Genomic DNA, 24,748 nt, shown 5'->3' on the forward strand with positions numbered 1-24,748 from the left:
AAAGGAATCATTTGGACTCAGACCGTATTTGACTTTGTGGTATAAATTTTGATTGCTGTTGTTTCCCAACAGGGGCTTGGAAGAATTCTGTGGAAGAGTGGACAGCAGAAGACTGGACTGAAGATGTAAGTGTTTGCTGTCAGATGAGATCTTTCTTTTTTTTTTTTGAAATGGAATTTCACTTTTGTTGCCCAGGCTGGAATGCAATGGTGTGATCTCGGCTCATTGCAACCTCCGCCTCCCGGATTCAAGCAGTTCTTCTGCCTCAGCCTCCCGAATAGCTGGGATTACAGGTGTGTGCCACCATGCCTGGCTAATTTTGTATTTTTTTTTTAGTAGAGACGATGTTTCACCATTTTGGTCAGGGTGGTCTCAAACTCCTGACCTCAGGTGATACACCCACCTCAACCTCCCAAAGTGCTGGGATTATAGGCGTGAGACACTGCGCCCGGCTGATGCCTGTCTTTCTTTCGGTGTTTGGTGGGGACTTTGGTGCTTGGAAGAAAGAGCCTGAGACATCTTATCTCATCTTGGCTTATTTTCTGGCATGTATCGTAGCCAGGGTTTTCAAGAGTTGGCTTTTTTAGCAGATGCTTCTTAAAAGGAACTTAGATTTTCAGATTTTAAGAATATTTGTTTTTGTGCTTAAAAATGACCAAGTGTCAAGATGATTGGGAAATTGGAAAAAAACAAACAAGAAAAAAGGTTGAGGTGTTAGGCTGGGCGTAGTGGCTCACCACTATAATCCCAGCACTCTGAGAAGCTAAGGTAGGAGGATCACTTGAAGCCAGGAATATGAGACCTGGCTGAGTAACAAAGTGAGACCCCTGTCTCTACAAAAAAATAATAATAAAAAAATTACCTGGGTGTGGGGTTGTGCATCTGTAGTCTCAGCTACTCAGGAGGCTAAGGCAGGAGGATCTCTTGAGCCCAGGAGTTCAAGGCTGCATTATTGTTCCACCGCCCTCTAGCCTGGGTGACAGAGCAAGAATCCATCTTAAAGCAAACAAACAAAATTTACCAGGTGTTAAGTAGGATTGATTTTTTTTTTTAAGCTTATCTGTGTTTTGTTTGGCTTGATAGCCAGCTGACACTGTTGCCCAGATTTGTGAACTACTATTCTTTAGAATATTTTCATTAGAGTCTATATTTTGGATCACAGTTGAAATTAACCTGAATAAGTTTGCTCTGGTTCCATGGCCAACCTCTTCCCCTTTTGACTAGAAGAACCCTTTTTTAAAAAAAAATTCCTTTATTCCACAGATATTTTTGAGCATGTTACACTAGCTTCTGGGTACTGTCAGTCTATAAGTTCTGCTTTCAGCATAGTATTTTTTTTGGAAAAATAAGTTAAATAATAAAGAGAAAAAAGGGATAAATAACCCAATACCATAAAATTTTATACCTCTTTTCTGTTTGACTGCCAAGTTCTAGAACTCTTAAGTTTGGTATCTGCCTGACACAGAGTTTGAGCAGACATTGAGAGGGAAAGAATAAATGGGTTACAAATACAGATCCTCAAAACTGTATACAATGACACAGACTTTGAGATTCTGTCTTTTTCTCTGTCTCCATATGTGTTTCCATTTATGCTAACAGGACCTGCTTGGAATGAGAAACAAGAAACATGATTTCTACTTGACTTGTTTAATGACCTTAGGCAGGGCATTGTTCCTTGGGTCTTACTACTCCTTCTCACACAGTATTATTTGGGTTTTAAGTGGTGTTTGAACAACTCACTACCATAGATAGATTCATTTTACCTTGTAAAAAATAAGTACTTTAATTTTTTTTTTTTTTTTTGAGACAGGGCCTTGCTCTTGCTCTGTCGCTCAGGCTGGAATGCAGTGGTGCGATCATAGCTCACTGCAGCCTCAACCCCCCAGGCTCAAGCAGTTCTCTTGCCTTGGCTTCCCAAAGTTCCAGGATTACAGGCGTAAGCCACCATGCCTGGCCAAAATTAAGCAATTTTGGACAAGCATTTTTTTTTTTTTTAAACTTTGTACTTTTGCTTCCTGTCTTTTTTTAGCAGGATTAAATCTGGATTGTTAGGAGTGAGCTGGGTAGAGTGTGACAAAGATGAGAGTAGATATGCTCCTTTAGTTGGGATTTGGGGGATATTTTCACTGCTGCTATATACTAATTGAAAGTCCTTAGTGTTGTGATGCCACCTGGCTCTCTAGTTATCCTTGGCTGTGCATCATACTGGTATGACGTTTGATACCTTTAATATCAGAGACTGGACTTGATAAGTGGTTATTTAAACCAGTGGAGGGTTGGGCACTAGCAAAGTGAATAGTCTTTGGACACCTTACCTTATTTTGAACAGAACCATCCCATGTATAAATGTTTTTTATTGTTAGATGTTTTGCTAAGGTTTTGTTGCGAGGTGGGATAGGAGAAGGTTGCAGGGCTAAAAGCTTTACATCTGGTTGCCTCTCAGGATCAGCAGGCGTGTTAGAAAATCAGCAAGGGATCAGAAGACAAAATTCTATGTAAATTCTAGCTGTTGACCTTCAACAAGGCATCTTTCCAGTCTGAGCCTCCTATTTTTCATCTGTATAATGAATATCATAATAGCTGTCCTGCCTAAATTATTGGAGTTTTCTGTGGGTCACATGAAGTCTTTTGATGAACATCTAGTATCAGGCAGTATACATGTACTCCAGAGAGTCATTAACATTCTGCTGTGTCAAAATATGTAATTCCTGAAAAGAGTTAACAGAGAGAATTTGGGTATTTTTTCTTTGGAATCATAAAAATTGTAAATTTCTCTGAGGTGATACAAAGTAATACTGATTGGTAGGGGAATAATCTGAAATGTGAATCCTAGATTCCTTCTAGATTTTAGAACAATAACTAGTCATCTCTTTTCTCCTTTTTTAAAAAATTTAATTAATCTATTTTTTATTTTTTGAGATGGAGTCTCTCCCTGTTGCACAGGCTGGAGTGCAGTGGCACGATCTTGGCTCACTGCAACCTCCACCTCTGGGTTCAAGTGATTCTCCTGCCCCAGCCGCCTGAGTAGCTGGAATTATAGATGCGCGCCACCATGCCTGGCCAATTTTTGTATTTTTAGTAGAGACGGGGTTTCACCATGTTGGCCAGGCTGGTCTCGAATTCCTAACCTCAAGTGATCTGTCCGACTTGGCTTCCCAAAGGTCTGGGATTACAGGCATGAGCCGCTGCGCCCGCCCTTTTTTTAATTTTAGAGGCTAGGTCTTGCACTGTTGGCCAGCTCACTCCAGCCCCAAACTCCTGTGCTCAAGGGATCCTCTTGCTTCAGCCTCCAAGTAGTTGAGATTACAGGTGCATGCCATCATACCTGGCCCTTCCTTTAAAAAAAAAAAAAAAAAAAAAAGGCCGGGCACATTGGCTCATGCCTGTAATCCCAGCATTTTGGGAGGCTGCAGTGGGCGGATCACCTGAGGTCAGGAGTTCAAGACAAGCCTGGCCAACGTGGTGAAACCCTGTCTCTACTAAAAATACAAAAATTAGCCAGGTGTGATGGTGGGCACCTGTAATTCCAATTACTTGGGAGACTGAGGCAGGAGAATCACTTGAACCCGGGAGGCACTTGCAGTGAGACGAGATCACACCGTTGCACTCCAACCTGGGCAGCAAGAATGAAACTCCATCTCAAAAAAAAAAAAAGGGGGGAGAACCATTCAGTGTTTTATTATCATGTTTAGATATGTCAATGTTTATAGTAGTTCTCATTTACTTCTTTTTCTCTTTTTCTTAAATCGATTTAATTTGTAAGTTTCAGGCAAAAATGGATTGACTGGGAATATTAAAATATACTACCTTGGGGCAGGCGCAGTGGCTCATGCCTGTAACCCTAGCACTTTGGAGGCTGAGGCAGGAGGATCGCTTGAGCCTAAGAGATCAAGAGCAGCCTGGGCAACATAGGGAAGCCCTGTCTCTACAAAAAATTTTTAAAATAGCTGTGTGTGATGGCAGGTGCCTGTAGTCCCAGCTACTTAGGAAGTGGAGGTGGGAGGAATGCTTGATCCTGGGAGGTTGAGTTTGTAGCTGCAGTGAGCCTCAGTGATCATGTCACTGCATTCTTGCCTGGGTGACAGAGTAAGGTCTGTCTCCCAAAAAAGAAAAGAAGAAAAAAAAAACCCTTCCCACACACCCTGTTTTGGAATAGGATGCAACTTAGGCCCTTCTTGTTGACTTGTTGAACTGGTAAACAATTTAGCACTTGTATACTGTTGAAGAAAATGAACACCTACTGTCTGCTGTACCTCCTGCTTACACAAAGTGTCTCATGCAGGAAGTCTCGTTTTATACAGTGTTTCTGAGACATTTAGAGTTGATAAGAATTATGGGAACCTTTTGAGTAGCATTTTTATGTTTTCCGTGTTACCTCATTAGATCAACATTTTCAAGCCTTTCAAAGCCGAGTCTCCACATTGAAAACATAAAAAGAACATGTATCTTTTATTAATGTCAGTTGAGGTTTCAAAAAATTTATCCTGAATGCCCTAAAAGTGAGTCAAAACAATGTGCATATATCCCAAAATAATTATGCTGAGTGAAAGAAGCCAGGAATAAAGGTTAGGATACTTTTATGATTTCATTTAAAATTCTAGAAAATGCAGCCTAATCTGTAGTGTCAGAAAGCATGTGAGTGGTTGCCTGGGGATGCAGACAAGTTGTGGGAATGAGTGATTCCACAGGGACAGGTGGAAATTGTGGGGGAGTAAAGAATATGTTCACTGTCCTAATTGTGGTGATGGTTTCATGGGCGCCTATGTATGCCAGACTCATTCAGTTATTCGGTTTGAATATTTGCGGTTTATTGGATGTGTTAGAATGCGATAAAATTAATTTTTTTAAAATAATAGAAACTCATGGTTTAATAAAAATGAAATGTAAAATTACTCATCAATTAAGTACTAAAGACATCTGTCTTGGGGGGGGGGGAGAAAACATCGATTATTTCACCTTTACAAACTTCTTAATGACTTCTTTTTCTTTTTTTTTTTTTTTTTTTTTGAGGCAGGATCTCACTTTGTCCCCTAGGCTGGAGTGCAGTGGTGTGATCATGGCTCACGGCAGCCTCAACCTCTGGACTGAAGCGATTCTCCTGCCTCAGCCTCCCATGTAGCTGGGACAGGTGCACACCACCACGACCAGCCAATTTTTTTTTTTTCCTAGAGATGAAGCCTTACTCCTGGCCTCAAGCAGTCCTCCTGCCTCGGCTCCCAGAGTGTTGGGCTTTCAGGTGTGAGCCACCATTCCTGGCCACCTTCTCAACTTCTTTTTGGCATTTCTGTTAGCATTGTTGGTGGGTTTATTGGTGTCCTCATTTTGTGTAATGACAAATAGAGAAGTGAGTCTGCGGTTGAGCCCTGGTTTGAGTGTTTCACTGTGTTGTTTACCATTAGTCTCATCATTTTCCTGATTTGAAATCATTCTTGTAGGCCTTTCAATCTAAAATTACCTTCACTTGCAGCCGGGCGCCATGGCTTATACTTGTAATCCCAACACTTTGGGAGGCCGAGGTGGGTGCATCACTTGAGGCCAGGAATTGGAGATTATCCTGGGCAACATGGCAAAACCCTGTTTCTACTAAAAATGCAAAAATTAGCTCGGTGTGCTGGCGTATGCTGGTGCGTGCCTGGAGGCCCAGCTACTCAGGAGGTTGAGGTGAGATGATCGCTTGAACCCAGGAGACACAGATTGCAGTGAGCCGAGATCACGTCACTGTACTCCTTCCTGGGCAACAGGGCCAGACCCTGTCTCAAAAAAAAAATTGCATTCACTTGAAAATCACTTGTCATGGTCACTTGTATATTTCATTTTCTTTAGAATAACTGTTATGTGAAGTGTAAGAGACTACTGATGACTACAAATGATCAGGAAGTCAGTGTTTTGGGTTTAATAGTATGTAGCATAAGATTAAATTTTTCAACTTTCCATACAGCTTTCTGAAACAAAGGTCTTCACTGCCTCATCTGCTCCAGCAGAGAATCACATCTCACCTGGGCAAAGGTAAATACTTTTTGCCATCTTATATTTGTTATTCAAAGCATTACTGAAATCTTTTGCCTCAGGAAAAGTATTTTCATTTTTGGGTCTCTTTCTATTTTTTCCCTTTTTATCCAAGGCCAACCTTTATTTTACCACTACTTGGTAATCTGACAGAGCTTCAATCATTTTCTAATTGATGTGTCCACTGATGAATTTGCTAGCAGTTGTTGCAGACATCATGTTAAACTGTTTTTTTTTTCTTTTTTGAGACGTAGTTTTGCTCTTGTTGCCCAGGCTAGAGTGCAATGGCGCTATCTAGGCTCACTGCAACCTCTGCCTCCCGGGTTCAAGTGATTCTCCTGCCTCAGCCTCCCAAGTAGCTGGGATTACAGGCATGCACCCCCACGCCAGGCTAATTTTGTATTTTTAGTAGAGACAGTTTTTCCATGTTGGTCAGGCTGGTCTCGAACTCCCAACCTCAGGTGATCCGTCCACCTCGGCCTCCCAAAGTGCTGGGATTACAGATGTGAGCCACCACACCTGGCTTTCTTTTTTTTTTTTTTTTGAGATGGAGTCTCACTCTGTCACCTAGGCTGGAGTGCAGTGGTGCGATCTCGGCTCACTGCAACCTCCCCCTCCCGAGTTCAAGTGATTCTTCTGCCTCAGCCTCCCAAGTAGCTGGGACTACAGGCGCCCGCCACCATGCCCGGCTAATTTTTGTATTTTTAGTAGAGATGGGGTTTCACCATATTGGCTAGGCTGGTCTCGAACTCCTGACCTCGTGATCCACCAGCCTCGGCCTCCTAAAGTGCTGGGATTACAGGCGTGAGCCACCACACCTAGCCTAAACTTTTTTAGTGGTTGCTATTTTCGCTTTTGTAGACCTGTTTTTTTCCGACAGAATGAACTTAATACATTGTATTCTTTGGTTTCTTCATGTACCATTTATTTAGATCTTCTGAAACTAATACAGATCTCTTATTTTATTTGAATTCTACTAGTTTTACTCTACTAGATTACAGAAAAGGAAGGAACTTATGGGATAACAACAACATTCTTAGAATGTACACTGAACCAAATGACTGAAGAGCATTTATTTACATTCTAGTTTTCACACTAAACACCTTTGAAAGTGGTTTCAAAGTATAGTGATCTGGAAAGATAAAAGACTGGTTACATATGATACCTTAGAAATGAAGGCAGTTTTGAACCTAACAGGATCAATCTCATGCTAAATGAGATGGTGATGAGATTTCATTGTAGGGAAATAAAAATGATTAATGATTATGTCTTATAGTATATTGTTTTGAGATTGTTTAGAGTTTCTTGTTAAATGCACATATTCTCTATTGTATTTATGATTCAGTGAATTTAGTGGGATCATTGTCATGAAATTCAACTTGGCTATAGTCTATAAGGGAGAGGAACTCAGGCTAGGAGCTTTGCCACGTGTCAGGAATGAGTCTTGAATTGTCCTATAATCTGCCTGTCTCATTGGCATGGTGAGAATGTTAGTTAGGAGAACTGATGGAAACTGGCCTTTGAAAGGATTGAATGGCATTCATTACAAGGTTAGGTAATACGGTGCATCTGGCAGGTCCTACTACACTAGGTAAGTTTAGAAAAGAGTTGGTACAGGAAGTTTGTAGCTCATTCTTGTCAGGTAGTCCAAATTGGAATATCTGTCTGGGGGTGTTTTAAGAGTTCTGGTTAACAGTATATTTGTTATTATACTGTGCATTTATTCCTGAATATTTTAAAGATAAAATTATATGGGCGCGCGTGTGTGTGTGTGTATTATATACACACACACTTAAATGTATTATGGGATAGAATGTAAAAATTTAAGATAAATATGAAACTTGGCCAGGTAGGGTGGCTCACGCCTGTAATCCCAGCACTTTGGGAGGCCAAGGCAGGCGGCTCACTTGAGATCAGGAGTTTGAGACCAGCCTGTCCAACATGGTGAAACCCTGTCTCTACTAAAAATACAAAAATTAGCCAGGCATGGTGGCACACGCCTGTAATCCCAGGTACTTCGGAGGCTGAGGCACGAGAATTGCTTAAGCCTGGGAGGCGGAGGTTGCAATGAGCCAGGGTCACACCACTGCATTCCAGCCTTGGTAACAGAGTGAGACACTGTCTTAGAAAAAAAAAAAAAAAAAAAAAAGTGAAACTTACTGAATTGCTTACTGCAGGTGAGGTCTTCATTCCCTAGAAATATGGATTTATTAGGAACTCTGGTTTTAGGTAATAAATGGGTAAAATATTCTAGGTAAAATGAACCAAACTTGAGAAAATTGTTTAATTTTACTTTATTGCTTCAGTTTATAATGTGTTAGTCATTACTTTGAAAATTTCTCAATACACCTTTTGATTCTCTTCTCTGCAAAGCCCTGCTTCAGTCTCTGTGGCTTGGTATGCTCTTTTGTGTGGATGATGCCCCCCTTTTGCCCCCTTAAACCCCATTTTCCAAAGGTTCTCCTCATTTGATTTTTAATGTAAATTCACTATATATTGATTGACTTCTCAAATTCATTTGTTGGTAAGATTTGCTTATGACTGGTTCCTCATTGCTTTTTGTCTGCTTAGCATTGATCTGGTAGCCTTGCTCCAGAAGCCTGTTCCTCACAGTCAAGCCTCAGAAGCCAACTCCTTTGAAACTTCCCAACAGCAGGGCTTTGGCCAAGCCCTTGTCTTCACAAATTCGCAACACAACAATCAGATGGCACCAGGGACTGGCAGCTCCACTGCTGTCAACTCCTATTCTCCTCAGAGTCTGGTAACTCACTTTTATTTCAGTGTGGGATTTTAAGAAATATACCCATTAGCAAATGTATTCTAGAATATGATACCTGCCTTATAATTACTTTCTAAATATAAAAATATCTACAGTAAGGCCAGGCATGATGGCTAATGCCTGTAATCCCAGCACTTTGGGAGGCTGAGGCATGAGGATTACTTGAACCCAGGAGTTTGAAACCAGCCTGGGCAAAACTCTGTCTCTACAAAAAAAGCAAACTAACAAAAATTAGCTGAGTGTGGTGTTGTGTGCCTGTAGTCTCAGTTACTTGGGAGGTTGAGGTTGGAGAATCACTTGTGCCCAGGAGTTTGAGGTTGCAGTGAGCCATGATCATGCCTCTGTACTCCAGGCTGCGTGACAGAGCGAGACCCTGTCTCTAAAACAAAACATCAAAAAATTCTACAGTAGATCTCAGTCCAGAAAACAATGATGTGGTAATTTCCAAGCACATATCTGATGATTCCATGTGGAATTTAACTACCTGAGTTTCCTGGACAAAGATAAAATTTTTTTTTATCGTTTGTCGAATTCTTTGAACTGATGATCACTCTTGAGATTGAAAGCACCCCTTTCTTCTGAATGATGTTTTTCCTTGTATTTTGTTTCATATTGTGTCTCTCTAGTTAGTATATTCAATTTCTTGTTTTCCAATTAAATGCAAAAGTTCATCAGAATTGACTTGCTATAAAATCATGTAAAAACAGTCTAAGTCTGCCTAGGTGCTTATGTTTTTTGCTTTTTTTCCCCCCTAAGACCATAAAATAAGCTACATTTTCTTAAGATGCCAAATGATTAACAGAAGCCCTTATAGTTTGGATGTGTTTTTATTGAAACAGTGTCATTTAGTACTGTATGACTGACTTCCAATGTGAGTTAAGCTCCCATCCAGAAGGAACTTCAGGAACTGTTAGTGAAGGCTGTGAAGATAGGCTTATGGAAGTATAAGCTTAGATCATAGCTTATACAAGAATGTTTCTTTAGAATGGTGAACTGAAGTTCCTACCCAACTACAGGAAGTTCTGAGCTGGCAAGGGGAAGTTGGAAAGGTCTATGGATGCAGAACTACAGCTCTTACTAGGGATAATTATTTTAGTTTGTTGCTGTGTTTTTCCTGAAATTTATTGCTGAGAAACAGAATTTTCTCCCCTGAGTCAAATCATTTGTTTTACCCTGATAAAATTGATAATTGAATATTTAACCTTTTCCTTAGTATTTTCTACTCTGTGTAGCCATATCATGTGTTGGGCTTGGGGACTTGGTGTTTTTAGTGTCATTGGTATATGAGCTGGTGTCAGTGCTTGAAGTAGGACAGCCCAAGGCTTCTCTATTTTGAGAAGGCCTAATAAAAACCCTGATTTTTAATTGAAGCACCAGAGTCTTTTCCTCCTCTGCCTTTCCCTCTGCTACTGGTATAATGATGTAATGCCCTTGCTGAAATCTATGTGTGTCCACTGAATTGATAAGAAGGACTTGAGTTTTTACAGCGATCTTCAGATATGTTGCTTTATGTAGTGACCAGCATGAGAATGACCAACATGAGAAGGCAGAATAAGAATTGTTTGTGTGGCGTTGTATTAGAGCAGTGGTTCTCAACCCTACTCTGAACTTTAAAAATCACTGGGGGCTGGGCGCGGCGGCTCACACCTGTTATTCCAGCACTTTGGGAGGCCGAGGTGGGTGGATCACCTGAGGTCAGGAGTTCGAGACCAGCCTGGCCAATGTGGTAAAACCCCATCTCTACTAAAAATACAAAAATTAGCCAGGCATGGTGGTGGGCACCTATAATCCCAGCTTCTCGGGAGGCTGAGGCAAGAGAATCACTTGAACCCGGGAGGTGGAGGTTGCAGTGAGCCGTGATCACGCCATTGCGCTCCAGCCTGGGCGATGAGAGAAAATCTATCTAAAAAAAAAAAAAAAAAAAAATCACTGGGGAGGCCAGGCATGGCATGGTGGCTCATCCCTGTAAATCCCAGAACTTTGGGAGGCTGAGGCTGGAAGATTGTGAGATGCCAGGAATTTGAGACCAGCCTGGCAATATAGCGAGGCCTCATCTTGCTAAAATAAAATAAGCTGGTTGTCATGGCACATGCCCTGTAATCATAGCTACTGTAATCCCAGCTACTTGAGAGGCTGGCATGGGAGGATCACTTGAGCCTAGGAGGTTGTTCTGTGGCCCTCCAGCCTGGGTTGACAGCAAGACCTTGTCTCCAAATAATAATTAATAATAAAATAAAATTGCTGGAGAACCTAGTAAATAACAGCAGCAACAGAAGTGATGATGATATTTCCCGAGTCTCTAAAACAAAACGTGTCCTCATCTTTGGGATTGGGATTTGGGTACTGTGTGTGTTTGTGTGTATGTGCATGTATGCACATGTGTGTATTGTATACATTTAAAAAATCTCTCCATTGATTTAAATGTGTAGGTGGACTTAAGAGGCCTATGCTGTGTATTACCTAGGGCATGGCAGTAGTCATTGATTCAGTGATTTCGCTGTGTTGTAAAGCACATAGTGCATTTGATAAAACTAGCTGATGCATGTTAGGGATTATGTAGGATAACAGGATGAAGAGAGTCATCACCTGGGAAGCCTTCATTAAATCAGTGGGCCTGAGCTGGATTTTTGCAAATTGGTAGCAACCTCAGACCAGTGTATTGGGCAACCTGAAAAAAGAATCTGGAGCAGTGATAAGTAATGTTAGCACAGCTGTTTCCATATGAGCAGATTCTGTGTCACAGCTGTCCGTAACCTAATGTTTTACTCAAAGCGAAGCTAGGATTTCCATACAAGTGGGACATTCCTTGCCTTTGAATGTTGATAATAGAAGTAATTGTTTCAACTTACTTGAGGGAAGGCAAAGTATTTGTTTTTGACCTTAAATGGATATGAAATGTTATTTTTGGGCCAGGCGCGGTGGCTCATGCCTGTAATCCCAGAACTTTGGGAGGCCGAGGCAGGCGGATCACAAGGTCAGGAGATCGAGACCATCCTGGCTAACATGGTGAAACCACGTCTATACTAAAAATACAAAAAAAAAAATAAATAAATAAAAAATAAAAAATAAAAAAGCTGGGCGTGGTGGTGGGCGCCTGTAGTCCCAGCTACTCGGGAGGCTGAGGCAGGAGAATGGTGTGAACCTGGGAGGCGGAGCTTGCAGTAAGCCGAGATCGTGCCACTGCACTCTAGCCTGGGTGACAGAGCGAGACTGTCTCAAAAAAGAAAAAAGAAAAGAAGAGAAATGTTATTTTTGATGAAGAACTTATATTTCAGAATGATCTTGATACATAAAAATGTAGTTGATCTTCCATTGTCTTTTCTAGTCATAGGCTTTCATTCTCTTTAGATCTCGACCTGTCAGGACAGATGGGGGAGGAGTAACATTGTTTTTCCTGTACTTATTTATGGAACATATTTGGTGTTCTTAGTCATCTAAACAACTTGAAATGAAAATAGCAGTGTCTATGATATTTGCTCAACTTCAAATACCTATGTATTGCAGTGTTTCATTTTGGAATATTAACCACTTAAGTTCAGTTCTTTGACCTGTATTTGATCTTGTGTGTATGTGTGCGTGCATGTGTGCACACACATGATAGACGAGTCTAGCTCTGTCACCCAGGCTGGAGTGCAGTGGTGCCATCTCACCTTACTACAATCTCCACCTCCCGGGTTCAAGTGATTCTCCTGTCTCAGCCTCCCGAGTAGTTGGGATTACAGGCGTTGACCACCATCCCTGGCTAATTTTTGTATTTTTAGTAGAGATGGGGTTTCACCATGTTGGCCGGGATGGTCTCTAACTCCTGACCTCAGGTGATCCACCCACCTCGGCTTCCCAAAGTACTGGGGTTACAGGTGTGAGCCACTGCGCCCAGCCTGACCTGTATTTGATCTTGCAGGGTCATCTCACACTGATCTCTTCTTTGACTGTACATCTTGTAATCATTAACGATGAAGACTGTGGTTCACAGATTAGGAAAATAATGTGTTTTTGTTGGTCAAGCATATCTTTGTCATGTATTTCATGGCATTCCTCTTTAGTTTTTTTAAATAGTGATATTTAATTGTGAACTTACGACATCACTTTTTATTATTTTATATTTATTTATTTATTTATTTATTTATTTTTTTGAGACGGAGTCTTGCTCTGTCGCCCAGGCTGGAGTGCAGTGGCGTGATCTCTGCTCACTGCAAGCTCCGCCTCCTGGGTACCCCATTCTCTCCTGCCTCAGCCTCCCGAGTAGCTGGGACTACAAGCGCCTGCCAAAACTCCCGGCTAATTTTTTTGTATTTTTAGTGGAGAAGGCGTTTCACTGTGTTAGCCAGAATGGTCTCGATCTCCTGACCTCGTGATCCGCCTGACCTTGTAATCCGCCTACCTTGGCCTCCCAAAGTGTTGGGATTACAGGCGTGAGCCACCGCGCCCGGCCAACATCACGTTTTTAAAAATTGATTTCTTCAAATTCATGGCAAATATTTCCCTTCCCTTTAACTTCTTATGTCAGAATGAGGAAGGATAGCTTTATTTATTTAGTCAGTTTTTATTGCATAGTAATATTTTCATCAGTATTTTCTAAGTTATATTTTAGTAATTCATATGTTTTAGATTATAGGTTTTAACATACTTGTGAAAACACTTGATGTGTTTTAAAGCCTTGGGTAGAAATTCTGTGTTGTTGAGGATTTGTTCTTTTATCCCCCTTTTAAAGTCATCCGTCCTTGGCTCAGGATTTGGAGAGCTTGCACCACCAAAAATGGCAAACATCACCAGCTCCCAGATTTTGGACCAGTTGAAAGCTCCGAGTTTGGGCCAGTTTACCACCACCCCAAGTACACAGCAGAACAGTACAAGTCACTCTACAACTACTACTTCTTGGGACCTCAAGCCCCCAACATCCCAGTCCTCAGTCCTCAGTCATTTTGGTAGGTATACATTGTTTGTGGGTTTGCCCCTACTGAGGACATTTCAAGCTTTGGCAGAGTGTGTTGACTTGTGAACACTAATGTGGAATTTGTCCAGAGATGTTTCTTTTTAGTAGAACTCTTGCAGTTTCTCAGTTAAATCAGTCTTCCTTTGTTGTACAATACCTGCATTTGTTTTTGTTGTTGTTCTTGATAGTTTCATTATTGTTGGTAGTAGTGGTGGTGGTAGTACATGCCTTGAAAAGTATGGTAAAAGCATGCAAATATGAACATCTAACACTTTGTGTAAATGCATGGACAGAATTTTCTGAGCTCTATTAGAAGAGGGTGGTGATAGAACATAGAATGTGGAAAACATTTTAAGACTTTTTTTTTTTTTTTTGAGATGGGGTCTTCCTGTGCTGCCCAGGCTGATCTCCACCTCCTGGCCTCAAGCAGTCTTTTCATCTCAGCCTTCTGAGTAACTGGGATTATAGATGTGCACCACTGTATCCAGCCTAGACAATATTTTAATTTATTATTTTATTTGATTATTATTTTTTTGAGTCAGGATCTTGCTCTGTTGCACAGGCTGGAGTACAGTGGTACAGTAACCCGTCACTGCCATCTTGACCTCCCAGGCTCAGTTGATCCTCCCACCTCAGCCTCTCTAGTAGGTGGGACTATAGGCACATGCCATCACTCCTGGCTGATTTTTTTGTATTTTTTTTTATGTGACAGGGTTTTGTCATGTTGCCCAGGCTGGTCTGGAACTCCTGGACTCAGGCAATCTGCCCACCTTGGCCTCCAAAAGTGCTGAGATCACAGGTGTGAGCCACCACGCCCAGCCTGGACAGTATTTTAACTATCATACTCTCATGCTTTCTCATTCTAACATTTTGAAGTATCAACTATGATTTCATCAACCTTTACATTCCGTGGTTTGTATTGTAAAGGCCCCATGTATAGACTGGATGTTTTGTAAAGTAAACTCCCACAGAAATTGTAACATCAAGCCACCATTCCCCACCAGCACTCACATGCCACATTGTATTAAGGAATAGCAGGGGATTTCATTCATTACGGAGCTGGCCATGTGGGCTGGTTTATGGTTAGGGCATATGGAGAGACAGGGAAGCATATTCCTCTGTTCTGTGAAATGACTTACTGTGTTGTAAGTACCTGAGACCACTCCTGGGTTTGAAGCGATGTCTACCAAGGGAAATCATTAGAGACTCAGTGTCCAAAGTTTTTGCTGGGGCAAGAAATGTAGGTACCCTGTGCCTACATTTTTTGCTATAGCACATAGCAAAATTACAGATTCCTAGAAGGAAAGCAGATGTTGAGCATAAACCACATTGTTTATACAGACATTCTTAGCACAGTGAGCCACTCTAATAGGTTAGTGTGTTGGCACCCTTTGCCAAGTGCATACCAGCAGTCCAAATTCGCAGACATTAGCCAAGGTCCAGTCATCAAGCAGGCCTTTTTGAGAGGAATTGTAGGTCCCTATATTAACTTTTTCTGCACACGTAACTAGTGAGTGATAGGACTTTTTAGATAGAACCATGCTATTCCCATATTCTTTATAAAGCCTGTGTGTTTGGTGCATGCCTATAATACCAAGTTCAAAAATGAATGCATCTAAACCAGATCTGCCATTTGTTTTTTTAAAATTAAATTCTGTTGACACTCAGCCAGCTGGGCACAGTGGCTCATGTAATCCCAGCACTTGGGGAGGCAGAAGGAGGAGGATTGCTTGAGCAGGAGTTCGAGACCAGCCTGGGCAATGTGATGAGACACAAAGGTTAAATAAAATATTAGGTTGTTGTACTATCTGGCCCCATAGAGAAAAAGATGGCCAACCTCTGTCCCATGTGCTACAACTGGCTTTTCAAATCAATAGTGAAAAAACGGTTTATTAAAACCGTTTGAAAAATGAAGTTGGATCTCTATACCAAAATGCCAGTGGGTCAAATAGTTAAACATAAATAGTGAATCTAGAACTATAATAGAGAAAACACAGGAGAATTTTTTTGTTGTTCTGTGTGAGGGAGACCTTTCTGGGTATGGCAGAAAACACCAAATTAGGCAGACAAACAATGAAAAAATACTCAAAGTTTGTATCATAGACAAAAAGAGTTAATTTCCTTAATATAAAAAGAGTAACTAAAAATAAAGCAGATCAACAAACAGGTTAAAAAACTGGCTAAAGAGATAAGAACAGAGTCTATAAGTAAAGAACACTTAAGTATATGAAATGATACTAAGCATATTTGTATCATTTTAGTTTGTATTTTTTAATACCATTTTCCACCAATTAAACCAGGAAATTCAAAAGTGTTTGATATTAGAGTGTGTTAAAAAGGATGTGTCCTGTCTGTGGACAGTAATTTTATAATATTTATCAAAATTCAAAATATATTCACCCTGTGAAGGAGCATCTTTATCCTAGCAGTTGATCCTACAGGTATACTTGTACTTGCACAAAATATCTTACATACAAATATATTCATTAGTGCATTGCTTTTAATAGCATAAGATTTGACCTAAAAGTCCATTAATATAGTACTGGTTTTATAAAATGATACCTATGTATACTAGATTTTTGTGTAGTCACCAAAATGGGTATGAAGTAGCTGTTCGAACATTAATGTGAGACACTCAATGGAAATTAAATGATTTGTGAGACAGTAAGGTATACAGTGTGTGTATATATATGTCTGTCTGTCTGTCTATATATATTGTGATACAGTATCTCTGAAAGAGACATTCAGGAAAACCGGGTACAGTGTTTGCCTTTGTGGAGCAAGTATGGGAGGGTGGTGTGGAAGAGAAACTTAATATTCAGTGTACATATTCTTGTATCTTTTGGATTTTGTTTTTTGTTTGTTTGTTTGTTTGTCACCCAGGCTGTCACCCAGGCTGGAGTGCAGTGGCCCGATCTCGGCTCACTGCAAGCTCCGCCTCCTGGGTTCACGCCATAGGGCCTGCCTCAGCCTCCTGAGTAGCTGGGACTACAGGTGCCCGCCACCACACCTGGCTAATTTTTTTGTGTTTTTAGTAGAGATGGGGTTTCACTGTGTTAGCCAGGATGGTCTTGATCTCCTGACTTTGTGATCTGCCCGCCTTGGCCTCCCAAAGTGTTGGGATTACAGGCATGAGCCACTACGCCCAGCCATCTTTTGGATTTTGTAACATCATATATATATATATATATATATATATATATATATATATATATATATATATCTCAATTAGTCCAAAAACTTAATAATTTTTTTTTTTAATTTTTGGATGAGACAGGGTCTTGTTTTGTCACCCAGGCTGGAATGCAGTGGTGCAATCATAGCTCACTGCAGCCTTGTACTCCTGGGCTAAAGCAATCCTCCCACCTCAGCCTCCCAAAGTGCTGGCATTATAGGCATGAGTGACTGTGCGTGGCTCAAATTTTTAACAGTTATGTAGAAAATCCATAAAATAATAAAAGTATGATTCTCTGTTAGCTAATGGTCAGGTGTGTATAGCACCATAATATTGTTCTTACGAGTTCATCACCCCCTGTGCTTAAACATAAACCAAATCTCTCTGGATAGGAAACAAGGTGTGTACCCATTTGGGAACTTTTCCCGTTTATCATAAATGAAGTGTTACACATAGTGTGTGTAAAACCTAAGAAATTCAGCTGGAAGTGATTTGGAGAAATTGGTGGTAATAGAACACTTCATGTTCTATTGAAGAACATTGTGAAGCCATTGTGCCTCATTAATTGCTGCTTACTTTTTTAGACTTCAAATCTCAACCTGAGCCATCCCCGGTTCTTAGCCAGTTGAGCCAGCGACAACAGCACCAGAGCCAGGCAGTCACTGTTCCTCCTCCTGGTTTGGAGTCCTTTCCTTCCCAGGCGAAACTTCGAGAATCAATGCCTGGAGACAGTCCCTCCACTGTGAACAAGCTTTTGCAGCTTCCCAGCATGACCATTGAAAATATCTCTGTGTCTGCCCACCAGCCACAGCCCAAACACATCAAACTTGCTAAGCGGCGGATACCCCCAGCTTCTAAGGTGGGCATTTCATCATGAAGTCAGCGTCCTAAAGCTGGAATTATTTTTACATTCAGCTCAAGTAGTGGGATACTAAGTTTTGGAAACTGGGGTACAGTGTTTTTCAAGCACATAGCTTATTGATTGCATAATAAGGATATGGCCATTTCTGAGTGACCAGGCTAGCATTAGAGGGAATGGGTTTGTGCTGAGAGCCACAGATCCTTATTTCAAGTACAGATTTGAAGATCTGGCTCAGAGAACTGTTGTTCTCGAGGGTTTTGCTGTATCCCATAGTTGGAGGATGCATGGTTCCTTGACCAGGTGATACTTTCATCATTGGTGAGTCCCCAAAAATAGAGTAGTCAGCTCAGTGTTCACTCCCCACCCACCATCACAACTCCCCCGCATTGCTCTTAGATGCAGGTGGTGATATTAATGCCAACCATTCCTGTTTAACTTTTAATTTCTCCTTTTTTTTTTTTTAAATGAGACAGGGTCTCGCCGTGTTCTCCAGGCTGGTCTTGAACTCCTGGGTGCAAATGATCCTCCTGTCCTGGCCTCCCAAAGTCCTGGGATTACAGGCGTGAGCCACCATGCCCAGCCAACTTTTAATTTTTCTTAGCTTGTTTCTTTTCTTTCTCTTTTTAGAAAAGTCTTAGCCTTTTTTCTCCTTGTTTCTCATTCCTCCTTCTTGCCAGTATTGCTTGGGAACCTAAATGCTTGTTTGGCTCTGTTATAGGCCTTTGTGACCTGGAATCTGTGATCTCTGTTCCTGACACGACAGCTTTGCTTTTTCAGATCCCAGCTTCTGCAGTGGAAATGCCTGGTTCAGCAGATGTCACAGGATTAAATGTGCAGTTTGGGGCTCTGGAATTTGGGTCAGAATCTTCTCTCTCTGAATTTGGATCAGCTCCAAGCAGTGAAAATAGTAATCAGATTCCCATCAGCTTGTATTCGAAGTCTTTAAGGTACTGAATTTAGTCCTTTGTTATGAAGCAAAATAGACCCTAAGAGATCACCTGGTGGAAAGAATACATCCTGTGGTAATAACATTGTGCAGCTATCCTCAGTGTTTATCCAGACCTTCCATCATCTCCATGAGAAACCCCATACCTGTAGCAGACAGTCTCAGTTTCTTCATTGCCCTGCCCCTTAGCAACCAATAATCTGTCTCTGGATTTGCCTACCTGGACATTTCATATAACTGGAATCTTGGAATATGTGGCCTTTTATGTCTGATCTTTCACTTAAAGTTTTCAAGGTACACCCATGTTTAATGTATCATTTCTAGTGCCAAATATTTCATTGTGTTGATATACCACATTTTATTCATTCATTATTTGGCAGACATTTGGGTTGTTTGCTCTTTTTGACTAGTGAATCATGCTGCTATGGACATTTGGTTTCGAGTTTTGCATGCTTTCAGTTCTTTGGGATGTATATCCCAGGAGTAGAATTGCTGGGTCATATGGTAACTTAACCATTTAGGAAACTCCCATACTGTTTCCACTGTGGCTGTAGCATTTTACATTCCTACCAGTAGTCTATGAGGGATCTAATTTCTCCACATCTTTGCAGCAGTCGTTTTCCTTCAGTGGAATATTTTATAAATACAAAATCTCAGATTTTAGTTTTCTTTTCTTTTCTTTTTTTTTTTGAGATAGGGTCTTGCTCTGTTGTCTAGGCTGGAGTGCAGCAGAATGCTTGGCTCGCTGCAACCTCTGCCTCCCAGGCTCAAATGATCCTCCTGCCTCAGATTCCTGAGTATCTGGGATTACAGGCATGCACCACCATGCCCAGCTAATTTTTTAATATGTTTTGTAGAGACAGGGTTTCGTCATGTTGCCCACACCGGCCTCAAACTCTGGAGCTCAATGAATCTGCCTGCATCAGCCTCCCATAGTGCTGGAATTACAGGCATGAGCCACCGTGCCTGGCTGACTTTGTTGTTGTTGTTGTTTTAGTTTTTCCACATTCCAGAGGCGCAAAACCTGATATTTGTTTAAGTTTCCTTTTTAAAGATGGTCTCAAACACCTGGATTCCTTAAAGAATCTTCTTATTTTTTTTCTTTTTTTCTAGACAGAGTCTTGCTCTGTCGCCAGGCTGGAGTGCAGTGGCGCGATCTCGGTTCACTGCAACCTCTGCCTCCCGAGTTCAAGTGAGTCTCCTTTCTCAGCCTCCAGAGTGGCTGGGATTACAGGTGCCCACCGCCACGCCCTGCTAATTTTTGTATTTTTAGTAGAGACGGGGTTTCATCATGTTGGCAAGGATGGTCTCGATCTCCTGACCTCTGGATCTGCCCACCTCTGCCTCCCAAAGTGCTGGGATGACAGGCGTGAGCCACCGCACGCAGCCTGTATTCTTAAAGTATTCTTAAAGTATTCTTAAAGATGTCCCCCTATCTCTCAGTTAAATTAGGTGGGTCTCATTTGGGGTAATAAATTGATGCAGTAGTTGCATTTCGTGAAGCTGTTTATGTTTCTTTTTATGAAGCTATTTAAAGTAACAAAATTATGTTGAATATCTTTGACTCTTTTCAGTGAGCCTTTGAGTACATCTTTACCAATGACCAGTGCAGTACAGAACTCCACATATACAACTTCCGTCATTACCTCCTGCAGTCTGACAAGCTCATCACTGAGTTCTGCTAGTCCAGTAGCAATGTCTTCCTCTTACGACCAGAGTTCTGTGCATAACAGGATCCCATACCAAAGCCCTGTGAGTTCATCAGAGTCAGCTCCAGGAACCATCATGGTAAGTGGTATTTTAGTTTTTTTCTCATAAGATGTCTGTCTTATTTGGAAATTAATGTTTGGTTAAATTATGCTTCTTGGATATGATTTTATTTTACAAATTGACTACCTTTTGAGTAGAATCCTTATAGTTCATTGAGTTTGTTTACAGTGGGCATCTCTAGCACCCATGCTCTTGAGTGTGTGGATAGATCCGCAGGTTCATACACTTTGTGGAGAAAACCAAGCATGCATGTAGTATGAGCACTTTGGCTGTAGTACTGGGTACTTCTACATTGTCTGAAATATCTCTGAATATTTCATGTACTGCTTTCTCTCTGATTGCCCAATTTGCTTTGAATGTATTTGCTTCTTCATCACTGTTAGGTATTTTTGTGTTAAAATTGTGTATTTTCTACCTAGTTTTTGTTAATAATACTGGACTATAGATAAAGGAACCAGATCTATTTTTGATATAGTTTTAAAGTTTTACCCTTCTAGATTCTTGCTAGCTGCATATCTGATGGTCATTGCCAGTTGTATTGCTTTCTGTTAAATTGAGATCTACCAATATCTCCTGAGAATCTTAGAAAGAAACTTAAAAAAGAACAAGTAAGTATACACATTTCATGTCACACTAGTAATACTTGAACATCATTCTCTCCCAGGAAATTAAAATAATATAGATGACACTACAGGCATACCTTGGAGATACTGCAGGTTGTTTTAGACCACTGCAATAAAGAAAGTTGCGCTAATTTTTTGGTTTCCTAGTGTGTATAAAAGTTACAATGTGGATATCTTAATTAAAGATACTTTATTGATAAGAAATGCTAAAAATTAATATGTGAGCATTCAGTGTGAGCAATTCTGTGGGTTGGTTGTTTGTTTTTTGGGGGAGTACAGGTTCTTGCTTTGTCACCCAGGTTAGAGTCCAGTGGCGCGATCACAGCACACCATAGCCTTGACCTCCCGGGCTCAGTCAGTCCTCCCACCCTAGCCTCCCAAAGAGCTGGGACTACAGACATGCATTGCCATGTCTGGCTGACTTCTGTATTTTATTTAGAGACAGGGTATCACCATGTTGCCCAGTCTGATCTTGAACTGCCAGGTTCACATAATCCACATCTTGGCCTTCTTCCAAAGTGCTGGGATTATAGGGTGAGCCACTACACTGGGCTCTTTGTTCCTTTTATCACTTGACATTATTTTGTAAATATGACATGATAGCTTAGGATTTCAGCTTGACAACTCTATATATCCAAGGTTTCTGAGTAAATTTTTAAGCCAACAATTTTTATTAACAGTGCTGGAACTTGATAATCCTATGAGTAAATCCAAGCCCTTGCCCCACAAGAACCCCTCCTACGATGTATACACCCTCACACATACATTTGCAGCATCTTACTTGGTGTAGGCAGCTGAGAAAAGTATAGATATGCTTCCAGTTTAGGAAGAAGCCTTTCTAGAGCCAAAGAAACAACTACACTGTGGTTGTTCCTATATTAAATCTGCGTGCATGCATCCGATGTCTTAACTGCATTTGAATTAAGGAATCTTGTCGTCGTGGCCTTCTTCCTCCTCCTCCTTTTCTTCTTCTTTTTCTTTTCTTCTTCCCCCTCTCCCTCTCCCTTTCTTCCCTCTCCCTCCTCTCCCTCCTCTCCCTCCTCCTCTCCTCCTTCCCCTCCTCCTCACCCTCCTCCCTCCTCCCTTCTTTTTTCTTCTTCTTCCTTCCTTCCCTTTCTTCTTCTTCCTCCTCCTCTTCTTCTCGTCCTCCCCATCCTCCTCCCCCTCCCCCTTTTCCCTACCTCTCCTTCTCTTCTTCATTTTGATACAGGGTCTGGCTCTGTCACCCACTGAAGTGCAGTGGTGCGATCACAACTGCCTGCAGCCTCAGCCTCCCGAGTAGTGGGGACTGCAGACACATGCCACCATACCTGGCTAATTTTTTTGTAGAGATGGGGTTTCATCATGTTACCCAGGCTAGTCTCAAGGAATCTTGTCTTATAAAGCACACAAATGGCTGAGAGCATTAAAAACACATAGGAATCTGGGCTCAGTGGCTCACTCCTGTAATCCCAGCACTTTTGGAGGCTGAGGCGGGCAGATCACCTGAGATCAGGAGTTCGAGACCAGCCTGGGCAACATGGTGAAACCCTGTCTCTACTAAAATACAAAAATTAGCCTGATGTGGTAGTGCGTGCCTGTAGTCCCAGCTACTACTTGGGAGGCTGAAGTGGGAGAATCGCTTGAACCCGGGAGGCGGAGGAGGTTGCAGTGAGCAGAGATCACACCGTTGCACTCCAGCCTGGGTGACAGAGCAAGACTCCATCTCAAAAAAAAAAAAAAAAAAAAAGACATAGGAAATCAAATAATGTTTTTAAGCTATGTTTTCTGAGATTATGCCACTCTACCTCTAATGAGACATAAAATCACAAACAGGAATAGAATCTTGGAACATATTAGCTGAGTAAAATGGAGCTTTCCATGTTTTGTCTTTTTCATCATTCCCTTCAACTAAACATTTAGAAAAATATTTGTGTGCCTTGTCCGTCTTGGATGGATCATCCTCCCTTCCTTCTTCTCTTCCCCTTCCACAGCCTGGAATATCCACAGATTAAAATTACCTTCTCAGAGACGCTTTGACAGAAATAAGTTAGAGTCTATATCCTGACAGATGGGCACTAAAACAAGAAAAACCATGTGAACTATGGAAATTTCAATGACAAGCTTGTTTTTTTTTTTTTGAGATGGAGTCTTGCTTTGTTGCCCAGGCTGGAGTGCAATGGCATGATCTTGGCTCACTCCAACCTCCGCCTCCCGGGTTCAAGCAATTCTCCTGCCTCAGCCTCCCGAGTAGCTGGGATTACAGGCACCCATCACCATGCTGGCTAAGTTTTGTATTTTTAGTAGAGACAGGGTTTCACCATGTTGCCCAGGCTGGTCTCGAACTCCTGACCTCAGGTGATCTGCCTGCCTTGGCCTCCCAAAGTGCTGGGATTACAGGCATGAGCCACCACGCCCGGCCAATGACAAGCTGTTTTTGTTTCAACATAAGTTTTTGAGAAGCTCATCGTGTAACATTTCTTACATAATCTAAACAACCATGTTGGGCTGGGCATGGTGGCTTATGCCTGGAATCCCAGCACGTTGAGAGGTGGAGGCAGGTGGATTGCTTGAGGTCAGGAGTTCGAGACCAGCCTCAGCAACATGACAAAAAACTCTATCTCTACAAAAAATACAAAAAGTGGCTGGGCGTGGTGGTGCGAGCCTGTGGTCCTGGCAATTTGGGAGACTGAGGCAGGTGGATCACTTGAGCCCAGGAGTTCACAACGAGACTGGACAACATGATGAGACCCTGCCTCTACAAATAATAATAATAATTAGGTGTGATGGTACACACCTGTAGTCCCAGCTACTCGGGAGGCTGAGGTGGGAGGATGGCTTGAACCAGGAAGCGGAGGTTGCAGTGAGCCAAGATAACGCCACTGCACACCTGCCTGGGTGACAGAGCCAGACACTGTCTCAAAACAAAAACAAAAGAAACCTCCCAAAACAACTATACATCTGATAATATAGTGTGTGTAAATATATGTATCTATTTTTTGAGAGGGAGGTTTGCTGTTGCTGCCCAGGCTGGAGTGCCATGGTCCCGGCTCACTGCAACCTCTGCCTCCTGGGTTCACGTGATTCTCCTGCCTCAGCCTCCTGAGTAGCTGGGATTACAGCCGCCCACCACCACACCTGGCTAATTTTTTTTTTTTTTGTATTTTTTTTTAATAGAGATGGGGTTTCACCATGTTTGCCAGGCTGGTCTTGAACTCCTGACCTCAGGTGATCAACCCACCACAGCTGCCCAACGTGCCAGGATTATAGGCATGAGCCATTGTGCCCAGCTTAATTTTTTTTTTTTTTTTTTGAGACAGAGTCTGGCTCTGTTGCCCAGTGCAGTGGTGCGATCTTGACTCACTGCTACCTCTTCCTCCCAGGTTCAAATGATTCTCTTTCCTCAGCCTCCCGAGTAGCTAGAACTACAGGTGTGTGTCACCCCACCTAGCTAAGTTTTGTATTTTTAGTATAGGTGGGGTTTCACGATGTTGGCTAGGCTGGTCTCGATCTCCTGACCTCAAGTGCTATGTCCGCCTTGGCTTCCCAAAGTGCTGGGACTACAAGGTGTGAGCCACTGCATCGGCTGTCAACTTGATACTGTGTATTCTCAACTGCATGCTAGATAATTTTACTTATTTACACCCCAGACACAGTTAAATTGAACCTTTGTTA

The 24,748-nt window shown here is 41.7% G+C and overlaps 1 protein-coding gene and 1 non-coding gene across 25 annotated transcripts in view; both read left to right on the forward strand.

The window, feature by feature from the left end:
* UBAP2 (ubiquitin associated protein 2) overlaps window positions 1–24,748 on the forward strand; it is a 126,459-nt gene that overhangs the window by 87,112 nt on the left and 14,599 nt on the right. For 18 of the 24 annotated variants that reach the window (XM_063714152.1, XM_063714156.1, XM_063714159.1 and 15 more), the window contains 7 exons: window positions 73–125; window positions 5,939–6,006; window positions 8,578–8,767; window positions 13,497–13,710; window positions 17,478–17,752; window positions 18,533–18,702; window positions 20,276–20,489. In XM_063714152.1, the coding sequence (XP_063570222.1) occupies window positions 73–125; window positions 5,939–6,006; window positions 8,578–8,767; window positions 13,497–13,710; window positions 17,478–17,752; window positions 18,533–18,702; window positions 20,276–20,489 (1,184 nt within the window). Of the gene's footprint in view, window positions 1–72; window positions 126–5,938; window positions 6,007–8,577; window positions 8,768–13,496; window positions 13,711–17,477; window positions 17,753–18,532; window positions 18,703–19,819; window positions 19,894–20,275; window positions 20,490–21,034; window positions 21,080–24,748 lie in introns of those variants that run through there. The other 6 variants (XM_063714167.1, XM_063714162.1, XM_063714163.1 and 3 more) reach the window with 4 other exon arrangements.
* Window positions 9,203–9,284, forward strand: LOC112135050 (small nucleolar RNA SNORD121A). The gene has a single exon (XR_002916364.1). It is a non-coding gene; the product is annotated as a small nucleolar RNA SNORD121A (small nucleolar RNA).

The sequence above is a fragment of the Pongo abelii genome, chromosome 13 (genome assembly GCF_028885655.2).
Source record: "Pongo abelii isolate AG06213 chromosome 13, NHGRI_mPonAbe1-v2.0_pri, whole genome shotgun sequence".
In the NCBI taxonomy this organism is placed as follows: Eukaryota; Metazoa; Chordata; class Mammalia; order Primates; family Hominidae; genus Pongo; species Pongo abelii.